Below are 19690 nucleotides of genomic sequence, written 5' to 3' on the forward strand. Positions count from 1 at the left end.
AATGCATTTAGCCCTTCTAACAGCTTTCATATGTCCGGTTTCATCTTGTGATCAACTTTTGTTGCCACTGTAATGCTAGCGAGGAGCTGCGGGGGTCAAATTTAGGTCAAGGCAGTAGTAGTAGAGCTATGAGCTGTAGATATGAGGTGGTGAGAGGCCGAATGTAGAGCAGGCCAAATGTAGAGCAGGGATGGGCAACTGGTCCTGAAAGGCCACAGTGTATACAGGCAGGCTTTTGTTCCAGCCCAGCATTAAAACACACCAGATTCACAAAGCCTAATAAACTAGCTATGGTTTTCCAATATAGAACATGTTTTCTTTAATTAAGTCAGGTGTGTTAGGGTGGAGCAAAATCCTGCACACACAACTGCAGATACCCATCCCTGGAATAGAGTTTTTCTCTGAGGACATAGAGAGAGGTATCGGAGGAGAAATAACAAAGGAGAAGGAGCAAAGGAGAGGTTTTGAGGTCATAATACACACCAGAGTACTCCACTGGGGTTAGGGACAAAAGCCAGAGGAGAGGACACAACGAGGAGAGAGAGAGGCGGGTTAGACACTGATGGAGCTAACAGCAGAGAATGACTTTTAACTGATACAAGCAGAACTTCTAAATCCAGTTTAGTTTTGTATTTACCTAACAGCAACGGTTATTTCACTTCAGTGCAACAGCCAGTGTGTATTAGTGAGCTGAATGTAGTAAAATAGTGTCAGTTTATTGTCTAACTCAGTGGCCTGCTACTATAGTAATTCATGAGTTAGCATGCATTGAACACAGGAGCAGGAACAACTGTGGGAGGTCACCTGGGTAAACAACACACTCAGACACTCACAAGGGGTTAACACAAGTCATCCCAAAACTAGTTCAACTCCATCTGTCAAAAGACATTCCAAAACTAGTTTAACTTCATCTGTCAAGAGACATTCCAAAGATACACTTTTAAATGAATCCAGTGGTTGAACTTTGTAGTTGACAGTGTCACAGTTTGTACGTCCATTTTTTTTTTTAAATAGATAAATCTTCCCAAAAGTTGCTGTAATGCTGGGGGAATGAATACTGTTCCTTGAAGGTGTCAGGCTTTAGTTCTTACAGTATAGCTTATATAGAAACGGATCCTTGTGTTGTAATTCATTATCATAATGTTACTACAACATTACTCAAATGCTAATAGCAACATATTGTTAAAGGTGTTATATTTCATTACCATAAAGTCACTACAGTGTTATAATAATGTTACTACAATGCTAAACGCTACACATCCATGGAGGTGTTTTGCTGCTATAGGAAGGGATTCCTTCCCTCGCTTACCCAGCAGGTCCGCCCCCTCGTCCACGTCTCCGATGACGTCCCCTATGCCTGCAGACGACAGCTCCGCAAACAGAGAGTCTGTGTTGCGGTCAAACGCCAGGTTCTCAATGCCAATGCCTCCTTTGTTCGGGGTGCTGCATAGTGGAGCGATTAGCAGAATAGCATTTAGCAGGTTGTACAGGAGTAATACCCAATGTATTTCAAGGTCTAAATTGTAGTCTCAATTTGTCAATGAAAGAGAGGATTTATCCCAAGTTGACTATATGGTGATGGTTTTGTAGGGGTTACCTGGATGCTTTGTATCCACTGAGGTCCATGTCCAGTTCAGGGGTGGACTCAATGATGTCATGCACATCTGAGCTATCCTCGTTCTCTGGCACACCTACAGGACACATATAATACAGACTAGAATCAAATCAAAGAGAACTTCATTATGTGCTATTAGATCATCAAGAATGGATACAAAGACAAATCTCTCTGTCATCTACCATTGTAATACTTGTCGTGAGGACTTAGTTGCAGTATCGTGAGTAACATTTCATACCCACTGATATTGACCTGTTCCCCAGTGCCGCCAGCAACTCCATGCTCTTACTGTTTGGCCCCTCCCCTTCCATGGCGACGTCCGAAGCCGTGGTGGACATGGGAGTGATCGACTTCGAGCCAAGGTCCGACAGCTCGTCCTGCAACCACAACCGATAGGGTCATCATAGAGATCATAGAGAGGTCAAGAGTCAAAGGTTAACCCTAACCCTGACCCATTAAGGGATAACATTTTCCTGAACTAGGGCCCAGAGTTTTTCCTGGTAAGGTCATGTGCGGAGGAAAAACTCCTGTCTCTAGTGCTAGGTACAGTAGAGACAGGACAGGAACTAAGGAACACAGGGATGTCACCATGGTAACAGTTCAGAGAGGGGAGACACCACAACACCACAGCTCAGCCTGGCTTAAAGCTAACACACTGGAGCTGGGGACAAAACTAAACAAGCACTAGTTAAAGACATTGAGGATACAAGTAGTGCAGACAGAAACCCATCGCCTGTGACTCCCATCAACTTCCATAAAAAATGTATTCTATTATGAGTCAGTTATGAACAAATTCTTATTTACAATGACGGCCTACCACGGACAATGCTGGGCCAATTGTGTGCCGCCCATTGGGACTCCCAATCACAGCTGGATATAATTCAGCCTGGATTCAAACCAGGAGCTGTAGTGGCGCCTCTTGCACTGAGATGCAGTGCCTTAGACCACTGCGCCACTCGGGAGTAAAGATCTTTCATTTTAATATATAACATTTCTTAAAGGTATTTCTTTGAAGTGATGACTTTTTCTTTGGGAGAAGCTCTAAAAAACTGAAATTGGTATCCATTATTCTGTACAATAATCAAATATGAATTTGATGGTAGATGATCTATTTTCTGTAGTTTGAGCTCAGGACCAGGAATACGTTGACTGGGACAAGGAAGGGTAGAACACAGTCAACAGCTAATACACACTCATTCACACTTCACATCAGATCACAGGGCTCACATGGACTTCACAAGAGGTCAGAGGTCAACACAGAACATAAACCAATCATGGGCCCAGTGGATAGTGCCATTCCTTCACTGCGAGACAACAACACAGAACACACACACAACTCAAAGGTCAGCTCATAACAGAAACAAACACAAGATTCACTATGAATGACAACACAATAATAAGTGATCTAATCTCCAATGTTAAGTCTACATAGAGTACAATAAGATTTACAACTACAGAGTGTAGTTCTACTGTGTAAAACTACAAAGAGTGTTATAACTACGAAGACTACTGTTATTTAACTATGGAGAGTGGTATGCATGCTAAAACTGTGAGATAACTACATACTGTGAGACAATTTGCTTCCAAGTTCACGTGAAAAAAATGAAACGGAGCTAGGACAGCAACAGCATGTGAAAGAAGTACAGCTAGTACCATGCAGTTTGGCAAAATGAAACACGACAACATAGAAGCTGAATGGAACCACGCCTTCCCCACTCTACAGACCACTGACTGATCAAAACAGCTAATTTTAGGGGGGAAACTAAATGGAGGTGATCATTGACTGTTCCTTTAGCTCACTGAGGAGGATCTATCTAGGATTTGAAGGGAAATCTGACATGGTTGCATTGGGATCAGGTGGTCTGTGAAGTGAGGGACTTTGAATAATGCGCAAAGAGATGCTGCTTGCTCTGAAAAAAATGAAACAGCACACTGAAGACAACTACTAAAGCCCACACACACACACACACAACATGGGGCTCTCCATGGCATGTACAAGCGGGTTGCAGTGACGGTTTTCCTATCCACCAGCACAGAGACAACTACCTTGCAGTCGTCTGGGAGTGAATTCCCCCAAGAGATCTGCAGCGTACTGTAACCATCCCTTTTCTTTGGGGGGTCGTCTGCATCCAACTGCTTGGGAAGAGAGTTACAATGAAGAAGCACATTTCTGCAGAAGCACTGAGGCAACACACACTGCCAAGCGTGCGTGTGTGTGTGAGTGTGTGTGAGTGTCGGTCTACATTGCTCACAGCTGGTGATGGCTGGCTGAAAGTCAAGGTTATTAGATTCAACATGTCGGAGGTTTTGAGGTGACCAACTAGCCCAGTGACTACCATCTCACCACAGCTGACTGAAGCCTATGAAGTCCAGTCACTGAACCATACAGAAGAACCCTACTTACATAGTCAGAGTATTATTGTGTCAATGAAGTTTAGAGTTTGAGTTACTCACATACTGACTCTTGGGGTTGAACGCTTATGAGGTCGCCCTTATTTATGGAGAACTCAAAAACCGAATTCCAAATTCGAACACACTCGAATTCCAAACTAAATCTGAAAATACATATGTTCACATCTTTCATTGGTGGCTGCAATCTCCCTTTTCTAGGTTCTTCTGTATGGGTAAGAGACAGGTTATTGCAATGAATGATTGCGATACTATTCTAAAGGTCCAGGCATCAGAAGCAGTGGTAATCTGGTTGAAATGGCACGCAGCATTTGGTTCATGACTGCGAGACATATGTTTGCTGTTTGAATTGACAGCTGGACGAGAGAGCAGTGCTCAATCAATAGTAGTGAGTGACCGATGGCATTTGTTAATGAACTCAGAGCAGTTCATCTGAAGAGAATACACGTCAGAAAACAATGGTCATGTCAACATGGGGTTTGCACATAACCCCCAACTGGTTCTAATGACATCATTTCAACCAGCTTTGAGCGCTGGGACTGAGTATTTTTAGCCTATATAAAGAAAACCAATACAGTCTATAAGAGATACCACTGTCACTACACTTACAGATCAACAATAGACGATTCCATAAAGAAAAAGCTATTTCTAGGTTGGCCATACCATAAAATGTTATGTAGTAGAACATTTTGACAATCAATACAACTACTCATTTACAAAGAGTCAAAACATCCAATCACGTGCCGGCCTGCGCTCTTTCTCCCCCAGTGATTGGGTGCCTGCCAGCAGCCTTTATCCCAGAATGTACCACGTCACAGACCATCTACCCCTCGTCCCGGAGACCATGCCACACTTCTGAACGAAGCGGAGCAGCAGCCGAAATAACGCAGGCACCTTTAGGGTATTTTACCACCACTGAAGAGAAAAACAGATATGTACACAGACTCCATCCAGTAATATTCAAAGTGGTGATGCTTATTCCTACCACTTATGTAAAGGAACTGCAAAGCCCCGTTCAGGACGGTACAATAACACACTGTAAGTCTTTGTGACTGTGGGTCTGTGGGCAGTGTGACGGCATTTGGTTTACTACTGAGAATCTCATCCAGTGCCAGAGAGCGATGATGTCATGATGTTACCATCTGACAGACATCTAACAGCATGAGGACAAATGACTAAATAAGGAGCATTCTATCCTGCTAAGTTATGCATATTCATGAAGTTGGCCCTCTGAAACATGTACTGAGGAGGAGGGGAGGGCGGTTGTATGAATACACAGAAGCCCCTGTCAGATCCTTCTAGAAGACATCACAGAGGGGTGCCGACTCTCTCCCCTCAGAGCCCTCTCTAAAGGCCTCTTCATTAGGCATGCTAAGCGTGCCTAGTCCAAAGCCCTGTGCTCTAAGCACATGAGGGGGAGGAAACAATAGGAGGCAGCCACTTCAGACTATTGAGGTGCACCCTTGCTCTCTCACATTGTGCGTGATTAGTCCAAAGCCCACCTTCCTGCAGAGAGGCATTTCAAATGTATTTCAACAGGGCCCTATAGCCTCACCCAGGCAGAAATAAACAGACTCAGGTTTATTCAAATGTATCTGATCATTAAAATAGACAGTTTCATTGCCCCCATTTTTTTCTAGGCTGTGCCAATCACATCTCTGTGTATCTGTTATCGAGCCGTCCCCATTTCCCACCTTGAGGCTGGCATTGGAACGCGGATGTTCCAGGTCGTTGAATCTCCAGGCCTCTGCGCCCGGCGTCTCAGACCTGGCCTGGAGGTCAGGGGTCAAAACTGACCCCTCTCCTGACATGGGGAAGACACCCAGAGACATGGGACGCTCTTTCCTAGAGAGACAGAAGAGGAGGAGGGTCAGTCAGATTATACAGTGTGAGGGACATGTTTAGCATGACTGGCTACACTAACTACACTATAAATATATCTGGCCATTCGTATTGACAACGTTTAAAAAACATTCTGATGAGCTAGTTAAAAAGACTTAAAGTGGGCTTATTTTTTTGAAACAGATCTTGCCTCTCCCTAAACAGTAGGAAGCAGATTGTACAGTCAACTTTACTGCCAGTTGTTGACTATGGTGACACCATTTACCAGAATGCAGCAGCCACTACTCTGCCAAAATAAAGGAAACACCAACATAAAGTGTCTTAATAGGGTGTTGGGCCACCATGAGGCAGAACAGCTTCACTGCACCTTGGCAAGTGTCTGGAACTCTATTGGAAGGATGTGACACCATTCTACCACGAGAAATTCTTGTTGATGATGGTGGAAAATGCTGTCTCAGGCGCCGCTTCAGAGTCTCCCATAAGTAGTGGTGGAAAAAGTACTCAATTCTCATACTCGAGGAAAAGTAAAAACACCTTAATAGAAAACCACTCAAGTAAAAGTCACCCAGTAAAATATTACTTGAGTAAAAGACAAAGTATTTGGTTTTAAATATACTTGAGTATCAAAAGTAAATGTAGTTGCTAAAATATACTGTAGTATCAAAAGTAAAAGTACAAATAATAATAAAAAATCCTTATATTAAGCAAATCAGACAGCACAATTTTCTTGTTTTTTTATTCACGGATAGCCAGAGTCACACTCCAACACTCTGACATCATTACAAACAAAACATGTGTGAGTCCGCCAAATCAGAGGCAGTAGGGATGACCAGGGATGTTCTCCTGATAAGTGTGCGAATTGGACCATTTTCTGTCCTGCTAAGCATTCAAAATGTAACGAGTACTTTTGAGTGTCAGGAAAAATGTATGGAGTAAAAAGGACATAATATTCTTTAGGAATGTAGTGAAGTAAAAGTACATCACCGGGGCCAAGCTTCCTGCCATCCAGGATCTCTATACCAGGCAGTGTCAGAGGAAGGCCATAAAAATTGTCAAAGACTCCAGCCACCCTAGTCAGACTGTTCTCTCTGCTACCACACAGCAAGCGGTATCGGAGCACCAAGTCTAGGTCCAAGAGGCTTCTAAACAGCTTCTACCCCCCAAGCCATAAGACTCCTGAACAGCTATTCAAATGGCTACCCAGACTATTTGCATTGCCCCCCCCCCCCCTCCCCCATCTACTCTGCTGCTACTCTGTTATTATATATGCATAGTCACTTTAATAACTCTACCTACATGTACATATTACCTCAATTACCTCGACACCAGTGCCCCCGCACATTGACTCTGTACCGGTACCCCCTGTATATAGCCTCCACATTGACTCTGTACCGGTACCCCCTGTATATAGCCTCCACATTGACTTTGTACCGGTACCCCCTGTATATAGCCTCCACATTGACTCTGTACCGGTACCCCCTGTATATAGCCTCCACATTGACTCTGTACCGGTACCCCCTGTATATAGCCTCCACATTGACTCTGTACCGGTACCCCCTGTATATAGCCTCCACATTGACTCTGTACCGTTACCCCTGTATATAGCCTCCACATTGACTCTGTACCGGTACCCCCTGTATATAGCCTCCACATTGACTCTGTACCGGTACCCCCTGTATATAGCCTCCACATTGACTCTGTTCCCGGTACACCCTGTATATAGCCTCCACATTGACTCTGTTCCCGGTACCCCTGTATATAGCCTCCACATTGTACCGTTAAACCCTGTATATAGCCTCCACATTGACTCTGTACCGTTACCCCCTGTATATAGCCCCCACATTGACTCTGTACCGGTACCCCCTGTATATAGCCCCCACATTGACTCTGTACCGGTACCCCCTGTATATAGCCTCCACATTGACTTTGTACCGGTACCCCCTGTATATAGCCTCCACATTGACTCTGTACCGGTACCCCCTGTATATAGCCTCCACATTGACTCTGTACCGGTACCCCCTGTATATAGCCTCCACATTGACTCTGTACCGGTACCCCCTGTATATAGCCTCCACATTGACTCTGTACCGTTACCCCTGTATATAGCCTCCACATTGACTCTGTACCGGTACCCCCTGTATATAGCCTCCACATTGACTCTGTACCGGTACCCCCTGTATATAGCCTCCACATTGACTCTGTTCCCGGTACACCCTGTATATAGCCTCCACATTGACTCTGTTCCCGGTACCCCTGTATATAGCCTCCACATTGTACCGTTAAACCCTGTATATAGCCTCCACATTGACTCTGTACCGTTACCCCCTGTATATAGCCCCCACATTGACTCTGTACCGGTACCCCCTGTATATAGCCCCCACATTGACTCTGTACCGGTACCCCCTGTATATAGCCCCCACATTGACTCTGTACCGGTACCCCCTGTATATAGCCCCCACATTGACTCTGTACCGGTACCCCCTGTATATAGCCTCCACATTGACTCTGTACCGGTACCCCCTGTATATAGCCTCCACATTGACTCTGTACCGGTACCCCCTGTATATAGCCTCCACATTGACTCTGTACCGTTACCCCCTGTATATAGCCCCCACATTGACTCTGTACCGGTACCCCCTGTATATAGCCTCCACATTGACTCTGTACCGGTACCCCCTGTATATAGCCTCCACATTGACTCTGTACCGGTACCCCCTGTATATAGCCCCGCTATTGTTATTTACTGCTGCTCTTACCTCTTACTTTTTGGGGGGGTATTTTATTAAAACTGCATTGTTGGTTAATTAACTTCTCTGATCTACGGATCCCGCATACGGGTTTGAATTCGACAACATACGGTGATCGCCACAAATAGTCATATTAAACATTCCTGAAAATACAAGTGTCTCACATGCTTCAAAAGCCTAGAATCTTGCTAATCCAACTGCGTTGTCAGATTTAAAAAAGGATTTACTGTGAAAGAATACGATGCGATTATCTGAGCACAGAGCCCCATACCAAACTACTTTTTCAACCAGCACTGGCGTAACAGAATCACAGATTGCAATGAAATAAATCGTTTACCTTTGAAGATCTTGCTCTGTTTGCAATCCCAAGGCTCATTGTTACACAATGAATGGTCTTTTGTTCGGTTAAATCCATTTTTATAGCCTAACACGAAACATTTTGTGAACGCTTATCTCGTTGAATTTGGTGTCATTCAACGAAACATTCTACGTAAATACACAGACTAAACCTGACTTTATCCAGTCATGTTTGGTTTCCTTGCAATCAACTGTTTGTTTGTAACACAACCAAACTTGATGGGTCATTTCGCGGGACGTATTGACCCGAAGAAAACGATTGGAAGACAACAAGTAACGACCTCATTGTGCACCAATTATATGACCGCTGTTTCGTTGATTGACTGTATTTTAACCCAATGACCACTGATCGTCTTGAAATCTAGCTGGGTAGATAGCCAATGAGCAGAGGTAAACGGCAATATCTAATGTTTGTGTTTTGGAAGACCAACCCATGTAGTACACTCCGGCGTAAAGATCGTCATTCGCCATTTAAGTTTCATACTGGAAGTAGCCAAACTCATTACGCACAGCACTGTTTCGGTAACAAGCATCTTCAGATGTTTATATATCGAAAATCATGGTGAATAAGTCAGGGAAAGCTAAATCAAAGACTAGATATACGAATGTAGACAAAATTATAGAGGAAATTGATCGTGAAAGTGAAACATATGCTTTTGGAAGACGACTCAGTTAGCGACCATGACTCAATTGGAAGCATATTTTTGGAACGGAGAGGACATTGTTTTGGACTGGTAAGTTCTTCTCATGCTAATGCCGTTGTTTGAAATTAATAATATAAAATATTATTTGTGATTGTTTTTACATTTTATTTGCAATATATAAAAATGTAATGAAATGTGTAAAGTACACATTGGCTATACTTCCTCCAGCGCATGCTTCCTCAACTCAGTCTACATATTATGGATTAGAGGGAGCATGGTCGAGATGCGTGTGTCTGCCGCCAACGTGTCCATCCCCAACGTGTGTCCATCCCCCTCTGAAGCTGGTTCATCCAGCTGGACCCCTGCTGTCTCTGGTTCCACACCTCCCGGGCCATCTAGAGGTAAACTGCTCATATTTACTCTTGAGGGCTATATAAATTGATTTGATAGAGGACTGAGGGTCTTCCAAATATTGAAAGTGTGTAAATAGTTACCCATGTTATTTTGTAAATGTATATATATTTTTTCTTTATATTTTTTTCCCCCATTTTTTTTCTCCTCCATTTTTTGGGGGGGTGTGTTAGAATACCATTTTGGTATTTTGTATATAGTTATTTGTTTCAAAATGTATACCTTCACCAATTTGGCCACTTGGGTACATTTGGGCTACTTGTGTGGGACACCTGGGTGACTTCATGATAAATGTCATGTAGCACACTCATTTGGGAAGTTATCATTCTGAAACTTTGCACAAGTACTGTTGCCCTCTTATGTTTTTCACTGAAATTGTCCCCATATTCATATCTGAATGTTTGTTTTATCTTGTTCATTTTAAAGATGATGATACAACAATTAAAAAGAAAAAACGTATGGTTTTTTCATTGTATTATCTAAACCAGATCTATTGTGTTATATTCTCCTACATTCAATTCACATTTACACAAACTTCAGCGTGTTTTCTTTCAAATGGTACCAAGAATATGCATATCCTTGCTCCTGGGCCTGAGCTAGAGGCAGTTAGATTTGGGTATGTCTTCAGGCGGAAATTGAAAGAAGGAGGGTTATAAGAGGTTTTAAGGGCTTGTAAGAAAGCATTTCACTGTAAGGTCTACACCTGTTGTATTCTGCACATGTGACTAATTTGATTTGATTTGAAAAGTTGTCAAAAATATTAATAGTAAAGTACAGATACCAAAAAAATTACTTCAGTAGTACTTTAATGTATTTTTATTTAAGTACTTTTTCATGCTCATCAACTCTGTCTCCCGAGTGGCGCAGCAGTCTAAAGAACTGCATCTCTGTGCAATAAGTATCACTACAGTCCCTGGTTTGAATCCAGGCTGTATCACATCAGGCCGTGATTGGGTGTCCCATATGGCAGTGCACAATTGGCCCAGTGTTGCCCGGGGTAGGCCGTCATTGTAAATAACAATTTGTTCTTAACTGACTTGCCTTGTTAAATAAAAAAAAAGTTAATAATCAAACCACTCATACCCTGTGGATGGGGTCATTGTCATCCTATGGGGGCATAGCCATGGTGGCCAAAATAATGGCCTGCCCAGAATATTTATGCATGATGGGATGTTAATTTCTTAATTATCTCAGGAAACAGACCAGTGTGGAAGTACCTGTTTTCAATAGACTTTGTACCCTCATTTAATCAAGTGTTTCCATTATTTTGGCAGTTACCTGTATAACACCAAGACTTACCTGACTCTGCCCACCGTTCCAGAGTCTGAAGTCTCTACTACACTCATATGGTGGAGCTTGATCCTCTCTACATGCTCCATGTAGTTATGGATCATCTGTAATGGACAGAACAGACTGGTTAGTTCTACATGCTCCGTGTAGTTATGGATCATATGTAATGGACAGAACAGAGAGGTTAGTTCTACATGCTCCATGTAGTTATGGATCATCTGTAATGGACAGAACAGACTGGTTAGTTCTACATGCTCCATGTAGTTATGTATCATCTGTAATGGACAGAACAGACAGGTTAGTTCTACATGATCCATAACTACACAGAGCATCTGTAATGGACAGAACAGAGAGGTTAGTTCTACATGCTCTGTGTTGTTATGGATCATCTGTAATGGACAGAACAGAGAGGTTAGTTCTACATGCTCTGTGTTGTTATGGATCATCTGTAATGGACATAACAGAGAGGTTAGTTCTACATGCTCTGTGTTGTTATGGATCATCTGTAATGGACAGAACAGAGAGGTTAGTTCTACATGCTCTGTGTTGTTATGGATCATCTGTAATGGACAGAACAGACAGGTTAGTTCTACATGCTCCATGTGTTTATGGATCATCTGTAATGGACAGAACAGACAGGTTAGTTCTACATGCTCCATGTGTTTATGGATCATCTGTAATGGACAGAACAGAGAGGTTAGTTCTACATGCTCTGTGTTGTTATGGATCATCTGTATTGGACAGAACAGAGAGGTTAGTTCTACATGCTCTGTGTTGTTATGGATCATCTGTAATGGACAGAACAGAGAGGTTAGTTCTACATGCTCTGTGTTGTTATGGATCATCTGTAATGGACAGAACAGAGAGGTTAGTTCTACATGCTCTGTGTTGTTATGGATCATCTGTAATGGACAGAACAGAGAGGTTAGTTCTACATGCTCTGTGTTGTTATGGATCATCTGTATTGGACAGAACAGAGAGGTTAGTTCTACATGCTCTGTGTTGTTATGGATCATCTGTAATGGACAGAACAGAGAGGTTAGTTCTACATGCTCTGTGTTGTTATGGATCATCTGTAATGGACAGAACAGACAGGTTAGTTCTACATGCTCTGTGTTGTTATGGATAATCTGTAATGGACAGAACAGACTGGTTAGTTCTACATGCTCTGTGTTGTTATGGATCATCTGTAATGGACAGAACAGACAGGTTAGTTCTACATGCTCTGTGTAGTTATGGATCATCTGTAATGGACAGAACAGACAGGTTAGTTCTACATGCTCCATGTAGTTATGGATCATCTGTAATGGACAGAACAGACAGGTTAGTTCTACATGCTCTGTGTTGTTATGGATAATCTGTAATGGACAGAACAGACAGGTTAGTTCTACATGCTCTGTGTAGTTATGGATCATCTGTAATGGACAGAACAGACTGGTTAGTTCTACATGCTCTGTGTTGTTATGGATCATCTGTAATGGACAGAACAGACTGGTTAGTTCTACATGCTCTGTGTTGTTATGGATCATCTGTAATGGACAGAACAGACTGGTTAGTTCTACATGCTCTGTGTTGTTATGGATCATCTGTAATGGACAGAACAGAGAGGTTAGTTCTACATGCTCTGTGTTGTTATGGATCATCTGTAATGGACAGAACAGAGAGGTTAGTTCTACATGCTCTGTGTTGTTATGGATAATCTGTAATGGACAGAACAGACTGGTTAGTTCTACATGCTCTGTGTTGTTATGGATCATCTGTAATGGACAGAACAGAGAGGTTAGTTCTACATGCTCTGTGTTGTTATGGATCATCTGTAATGAACAGAACAGAGAGGTTAGTTCTACATGCTCTGTGTTGTTATGGATCATCTGTAATGGACAGAACAGATAGGTTAGTTCTACATGCTCTGTGTTGTTATGGATAATCTGTAATGGACAGAACAGAGAGGTTAGTTCTACATGCTCTGTGTTGTTATGGATAATCTGTAATGGACAGAACAGACTGGTTAGTTCTACATGCTCTGTGTTGTTATGGATAATCTGTAATGGACAGAACAGAGAGGTTAGTTCTACATGCTCTGTGTTGTTATGGATCATCTGTAATGGACAGAACAGAGAGGTTAGTTCTACATGCTCTGTGTTGTTATGGATCATCTGTAATGGACAGAACAGAGAGGTTAGTTCTACATGCTCTGTGTTGTTATGGATCATCTGTAATGGACAGAACAGATAGGTTAGTTCTACATGCTCTGTGTTGTTGTGGATCATCTGTATTGGACAGAACAGAGAGGTTAGTTTTACTTTTGGTACTTGAAATCTTATTCTTAGGAAAACAGTACAGATAGGAAGAGCTCCCTCTTCTCTCTCTCTCTCTCTTTACCTCTGTGTGTCTTTGATGGAGTGAGTTGAACTCCTTCTTCAGCTCAGACTCTCGCTCTTCCATCCTGCCGACTGAAGGAGAAGAGAAGAAAGAACATCAGTCAGACAGTCAGTCAGATTATCAATTTGTCAGACAGTCAGTCAGATTATCAGTTTGTCAGACAGTCAGTCAGTCAGATTATCAATTTGTCTGTCAGACAGTCAGTCAGTCAGATTATCAATTTGTCTGTCAGACAGTCAGTCAGACAGTCAGTCAGATTATCAGTTTGTCAGACAGACAGACAGACAGTCAGTCAGATTATCAGCTTGTCAGACAGTCAGTCAGTCAGATGATCAGTTTGTCAGACAGTCAGTCAGATGATCAGTTTGTCAGACCGTCAGTCAGTCAGATGATCAGTTTGTCAGACAGAGTCAGTCAGATGATCAGTTTGTCAGACAGACAGTCAGTCAGACAGTCAGTCAGATGATCAGTTTGTCAGACAGTCAGTCAATCAGATGATGAGTTTGTCAGAAAGACAGTCTATCAGATGATCAGTTTGTCAAACAGACAGTCTATCAGATGATCAGTTTGTCAGACAGTCAGTCAGATGATCAGTTTGTCAGACAGTCAGTCAGATTATCAGTTTGTCAGACAGACAGACAGTCAATCAGATGATCAGTTTGTCAGACAGACAGTCAGATGATTAGTTTGTCAGACAGTCAGTCAATCAGATGATCAGTTTGTCAGACAGACAGTCTATCAGATGATCAGTTTGTCAGACAGACAGTCTACCAGATGATCAGTTTGTCAGACAGACAGTCCATCAGATGATCAGTTTGTCAGACAGTCAGTCAGTCAGATGATCAGTTTGTCAAACAGACAGTCAATCAGATGATCAGTTTGTCAGACAGACAGTCAGATGATTAGTTTGTCAGACAGACAGTCAGTCAGATGATCAGTTTGTCAGACAGACAGTCAGTCACATGATCAGTTTGTCAGACAGACAGTCAATCAGATGATCAGATAGTCAGATGATTAGTTTGTCAGACAGACAGTCAGTCAGATGATCAGTTTGTCAGACAGTCAGTCAGTCAGATGATCAGGTTGTCAGACAGACAGTCAATCAGATGATCAGTTTGTCAGACAGACAGTGAATCAGATGATCAGTTTGTCAGACAGATAGTCAGATGATTAGTTTGTCAGACAGTCAGTCAGTTAGATGATCAGTTTGTCAGACAGTCAGTCAGTCAGATGATCAGTTTGTCAGACAGACAGTCAGTCAGATGATTAGTTTGTCAGACAGACAGTTGGTCAGATGATCAGTTTGTCAAACAGACAGTCAATCAGATGATCAGTTTGTCAGACAGACAGTCAGATGAATAGTTTGTCAGACAGACAGTCAGTCAGATAGACTGTCTGTCTGACAAACGGATTATCAGATGATCAGTTTGTCAAACAGACAGTCAATCAGATGATCAGTTTGTCAGACAGACAGTCAGATGATTAGTGTGTCAGACAGACAGTCAGATGATTAGTGTGTCAGACAGACAGTCAGTCAGTCTGACTGACATCATCAGTCTTATCCAACGCCAGTCTAGTCAGCTGTTAAATTAGTAGCTGTTCTTATAAGGAAACACACAGACACAGAGGCTAACCAATGGGAATCATCAGTAACACCATATTGTGACAAAAGGTAAAGCTTCAACGACCACACAAATAGAACTGCTCTGATTTGAACTGCCCACATTTCAACATCAATTGAAAGCAGCCCAAGACGGAAAGATGTGGGACTAACTGTACTCTACTCCCTGTAATGACAATTATCTGCCACTAGGTGTCCTCGCTTCAACAGTAATAAGCCATCAGACACTAGACTGATGTGTGACGCCAATGGGGCGGGGAACTCACAGCACTGAGAGGAGGTAATCTCTCTCAAATGATTTTAAATAGGCCCGATTTAAGAGGTGACAAAAAACCCTAATCCTCCCATTAGTCTGTCTGGTTTAGCCTAAACCTGGCATTGAGCAGCACAACAGCCGGAGCACAGCACAGGGATACTATCAATTACACTGACATTAACACTCTTCAAACGCTGCTGGGACACTGGGGTAATGTTTGAATTGAAAATACTGCTGTGATGTTATGGTAATGTTTGAATTGAAAATGCCATGACTATTCTAGAGGGATTCTGTGTTTGTTTCTGATGTGAAAGGAAAATAAGGGCGGGGTAACTTCATGTGATGAATTGATATGTGCTGTTGATGTATACTGATATAACAGAGCATCTCCACTCTGTGTCTAGATCAAACAGAGCATCTCCACTCTGTGTCTAGATGAAACAGAGCATCTCCACTCTGTGTCTAGATGAAACAGAGCATCTCCACTCTGTGTCTAGATCAAACAGAGCATCTCCACTCTGTGTCTAGATCAAACAGAGCATCTCCACTCTGTGTCTAGATCAAACAGAGCATCTCCACTCTGTGTCTAGATCAAACAGAGCATCTCCACTCTGTGTCTAGATCAAACAGAGCATCTCCACTCTGTGTCTAGATCAAACAGAGCATCTCCACTCTGTGTCTAGATCAAACAGAGCATCTCCACTCTGTGTCTAGATCAAACAGAGCATCTCCACTCTGTGTCTAGATGAAACAGAGCATCTCCACTCTGTGTCTAGATCAAACAGAGCATCTCCACTCTGTGTCTAGATCAAACAGAGCATCTCCACTCTGTGTCTAGATCAAACAGAGCATCTCCACTCTGTGTCTAGATCAAACAGAGCATCTCCACTCTGTGTCTAGATGAAACAGAGTTGAAGCGGCTATGAGGTTTTCGTGGTGATGTTCTGGTACAGGGATAACCCTAGAATAATCTGTAAAGTCAGATAATTGCGTACTGGGAGAATGATATAACATGGGAACATGGCACCACTACAACAAGGTCAACAGTACCATTTCCATGATGTAGCCTACTGGCACTAGGAACGCATGTCACACAAGGCTGTGGTGGTGGGCCATTTATGATGATGTCATCGGACTGGCAGTGCAGTCCAGTAGTGGGTGCAGCGTGTCGTTATTCATGGGTCTTCATTACAGTATGATCAGATCCTCTTTGGTGGATGAATTCCCTTTGACCAGCATGGCAGGGACCAATGAATTCATTCTATCTGACTGTAGATTACATGATAAGGGCCGCATCCCCATCTCCCTAATTAACATTATCTCCATGTGGTGTTATTGATATTATATCAAGCCATTACACATCTCCTGAATGAGGGACCACTACTCCACATCACATAGAGGAGGACAGGTTGTTCTGACTCCGGATTAGGTAGGTAGGTAGGTAGGCAGGTAGGTAGGTAGGTAGATAGGTAGGTAGGTAGGTAGGTAGGTAGGTCTGTCTCCCTGTTTTAGGGCTAATTAGCCAGAGCCATATACTGTATGTGCTATACAACTGCACCCATATACCATGTATACTGTACATGTCTAGCCTGGTGCCTAACCGTCACCACATATGGATGGATTGATTCATCACGTTTTTTAAGAATCAGTGCAGTGTATTACATTAACATGCACATTGTGGTGGAAATACTTCCCAGCCATTCATACGAACCACAGTGACTGTGGCCAGCTATGGGAGGGGCCTTTCTCTCTGCCTGCCCTACAGGCATCCGCAGGACAGCTCTGTGGTCCTTCTCTGAGGAGTGGCGAGAGTGGGTATGATGTAGATCGAGTTAGTGTGTTTAGAACGTTGGCTCACTCTGTGGGGTGGACTGGGTGAGAGGAAGAACTGCATCTACGCAATATTCTGTTTCTTTTGACAAAAGACAATGAACGCCATTGTCAAAGAAACCAAGAGTTGTGTCTGTAGATCAGGGTTGGGGTCAATTCCATTTTAATTCCAGGCAATTCAGAAAGTAAACCAAAATCAAATTTTCATAACTGAAAAGCATTGAAAATAATTGGAATTTCAGTGTACTTCCAGAATTGACTGGAATTGACCACAACCCTGCTGCAGATACACACCATGTCTAAACAGCAGTCTAGTGTAGCATTGTCCTGCAAAGTAACCACGGATCTGAAAGTCCACTCATCTTCTCCTTTCATACAAGCTTCCCAATTGAAGTAGGAGGGCAAGTAAGAGAAGATGCCTGCTGTTCAAGACTATCCACAGAGTAGCTTGTGGGCTACTCTACACAGAGTAGCTTGTGGGCTACTCTACGCAGAGTAGCTTGTGGGCTACTCTACGCAGAGTAGCTTGTGGGCTACTCTACGCAGAGTAGCTTGTGGGCTACTCTACACAGAGTAGCTTGTGGCCTACTCTACACAGAGTAGCTTGTGGGCTACTCTACACAGAGTAGCTGTGGACTCTGCCCTGGTTGGAGAACGCCTGTCTGGAACAGCATAATGACCCATGAATTATTCACCACAGACTGGGAGTGGCAGCAGCCAGGGCAGCGTGCTCTACAGATGGTTAACTACACGGATGGGACTCGTGACTGTTTATACACACAGGGCGTGTGCCGTTACAATCTGCATTTCCCAGTCCTGGATTGCCAGTCTGTTTCTGCTTTAGCAATTGTTTAGCATGACAACAATAAAGGAAATGGCTGAAGCAGGAACTGGCAGTCAGATTGTCATTTTCCTAAGACTGAAGAACAACAGCAGTATGTCAGTTTATGAAGCTGTGGTTCTCTCCTCCTCAATACGTCATTGCTAACAGAGGTTTGAGCTATCACATCAGACTGTGGATGCTTGTGTTCCCTAAAGGATGTGGTGCCTGGCTGCCACTTAAAGAGGATGGGAGTAACAGTAATCCTGTACTCCCATTACTGTTACCCAAAAAGAGTGTGAATGAATGTGTGTGTGTGTGTGTGTGTGTGTGTGTGTGTGTGTGTGTGTGTGTGTGTGTGTGTGTGTGTGTGTGTGTGTGTGTGTGGAAATACATTTGCACTGGGCTCCATGGAGATGCTATATATGGACTGCTGTGTGCAAAATGGTAGGCATACCAATGATGTGAAATGCATGTATGTAGGTGTGTGGGTGGGTGGGTAATGTATGTGTGGATTCAGTGTGAGAGGGAGAGAGGAGAAAGAGGAGTGAGATGGTGAATCCCAAACCACCTCCTCGCCCCTACCAAATCACTCCGTTGTCACTTGTTGCTGACGAAACTCTGAGGGTGACTTCCAGAGAGTGGCGAGGGGATCAATAAACCCATCATCGTCAGGTCACACTCCTGACTTGAATGATGCAATTCATGTTCCACTTTTAAATAATAAAACAAGCATGAATTTCAAATGAACAAATCCACCCTGTCGTTTTACAAAATTTAAACCTCAGCAACAGTTAAACATTTAATTTGGGAGGTATTTCATCTTTTACATGTGTCAAGTCTCGACATTAGACATAAACAAATGCATAAGGCACGTCTCTCCATTCTTTTGTGTGAAATTGGGCAAATTCAAAAATAACACAGTGCTTTATGGGATTGAACTTTGCTATGGAGCAGGCAGTGTTGCAGGCTCAGTCGAAGTGCCTACCGGAGGGGCTAATAAGCCCCTACACACCCTTGATAGTTTTCACTCACTCAGCTTTGGGACACTTGTGCAAATGGCGGAGGTGCGTGTGAACGTGCAAGTGGAGGGTAAGGGGTTGATTTGGGATTCAGCCTGTGTGTGTGTGTGTGTGTGTGTGTGTGTGTGTGTGTGTGTGTGTGTGTGTGTGTGTGTAAACTTACTTTGGTCTGCGTAGTTCTTGATCTTGAGTTCCAGCTGGCGGGAGTGGGACTCCATTCTGCCCACATGGTTCTGAAGGTCCTTCTTCTCCTGCTCCTGACTGTCCTCAAACTCCATGAACTTCTGCTCAGAGACACACAGAGGACTCTCAGTAACTCTCTCTCGTCAGTAACATATATACACACACACACCACTCTCTCACACCACACACACACCACACATTGCGTAATACAGTTTAAAAGAGACACTGCGAATATAGAAAGCAGAATTATTATTTGACCAA

At 43.0% G+C, this 19690-nt stretch overlaps 1 protein-coding gene across 2 annotated transcripts in view; it reads right to left on the minus strand.

Moving 5' to 3' along the window:
• Positions 1-19690, minus strand: part of LOC120043326 (C-Jun-amino-terminal kinase-interacting protein 4-like) — a 51635-nt gene that overhangs the window by 22257 nt on the left and 9688 nt on the right. The window contains exons 2-9 of one of the 2 annotated variants that reach the window (XM_038987948.1): positions 19410-19530; positions 13698-13768; positions 11325-11419; positions 5719-5869; positions 1854-1992; positions 1598-1691; positions 1310-1443; positions 484-495 (exon numbers count right to left, since the gene is read on the minus strand). In XM_038987948.1, the coding sequence (XP_038843876.1) occupies positions 484-495; positions 1310-1443; positions 1598-1691; positions 1854-1992; positions 5719-5869; positions 11325-11419; positions 13698-13768; positions 19410-19530 (817 nt within the window). The remainder of the gene's footprint in view (positions 1-483; positions 496-1309; positions 1444-1597; positions 1692-1853; positions 1993-5718; positions 5870-11324; positions 11420-13697; positions 13769-19409; positions 19531-19690) is intronic. The other variant, XM_038987956.1, reaches the window with a different exon arrangement.

Source organism: Salvelinus namaycush, chromosome 3, assembly GCF_016432855.1.
Source record: "Salvelinus namaycush isolate Seneca chromosome 3, SaNama_1.0, whole genome shotgun sequence".
NCBI lineage: Eukaryota > Metazoa > Chordata > Actinopteri > Salmoniformes > Salmonidae > Salvelinus > Salvelinus namaycush.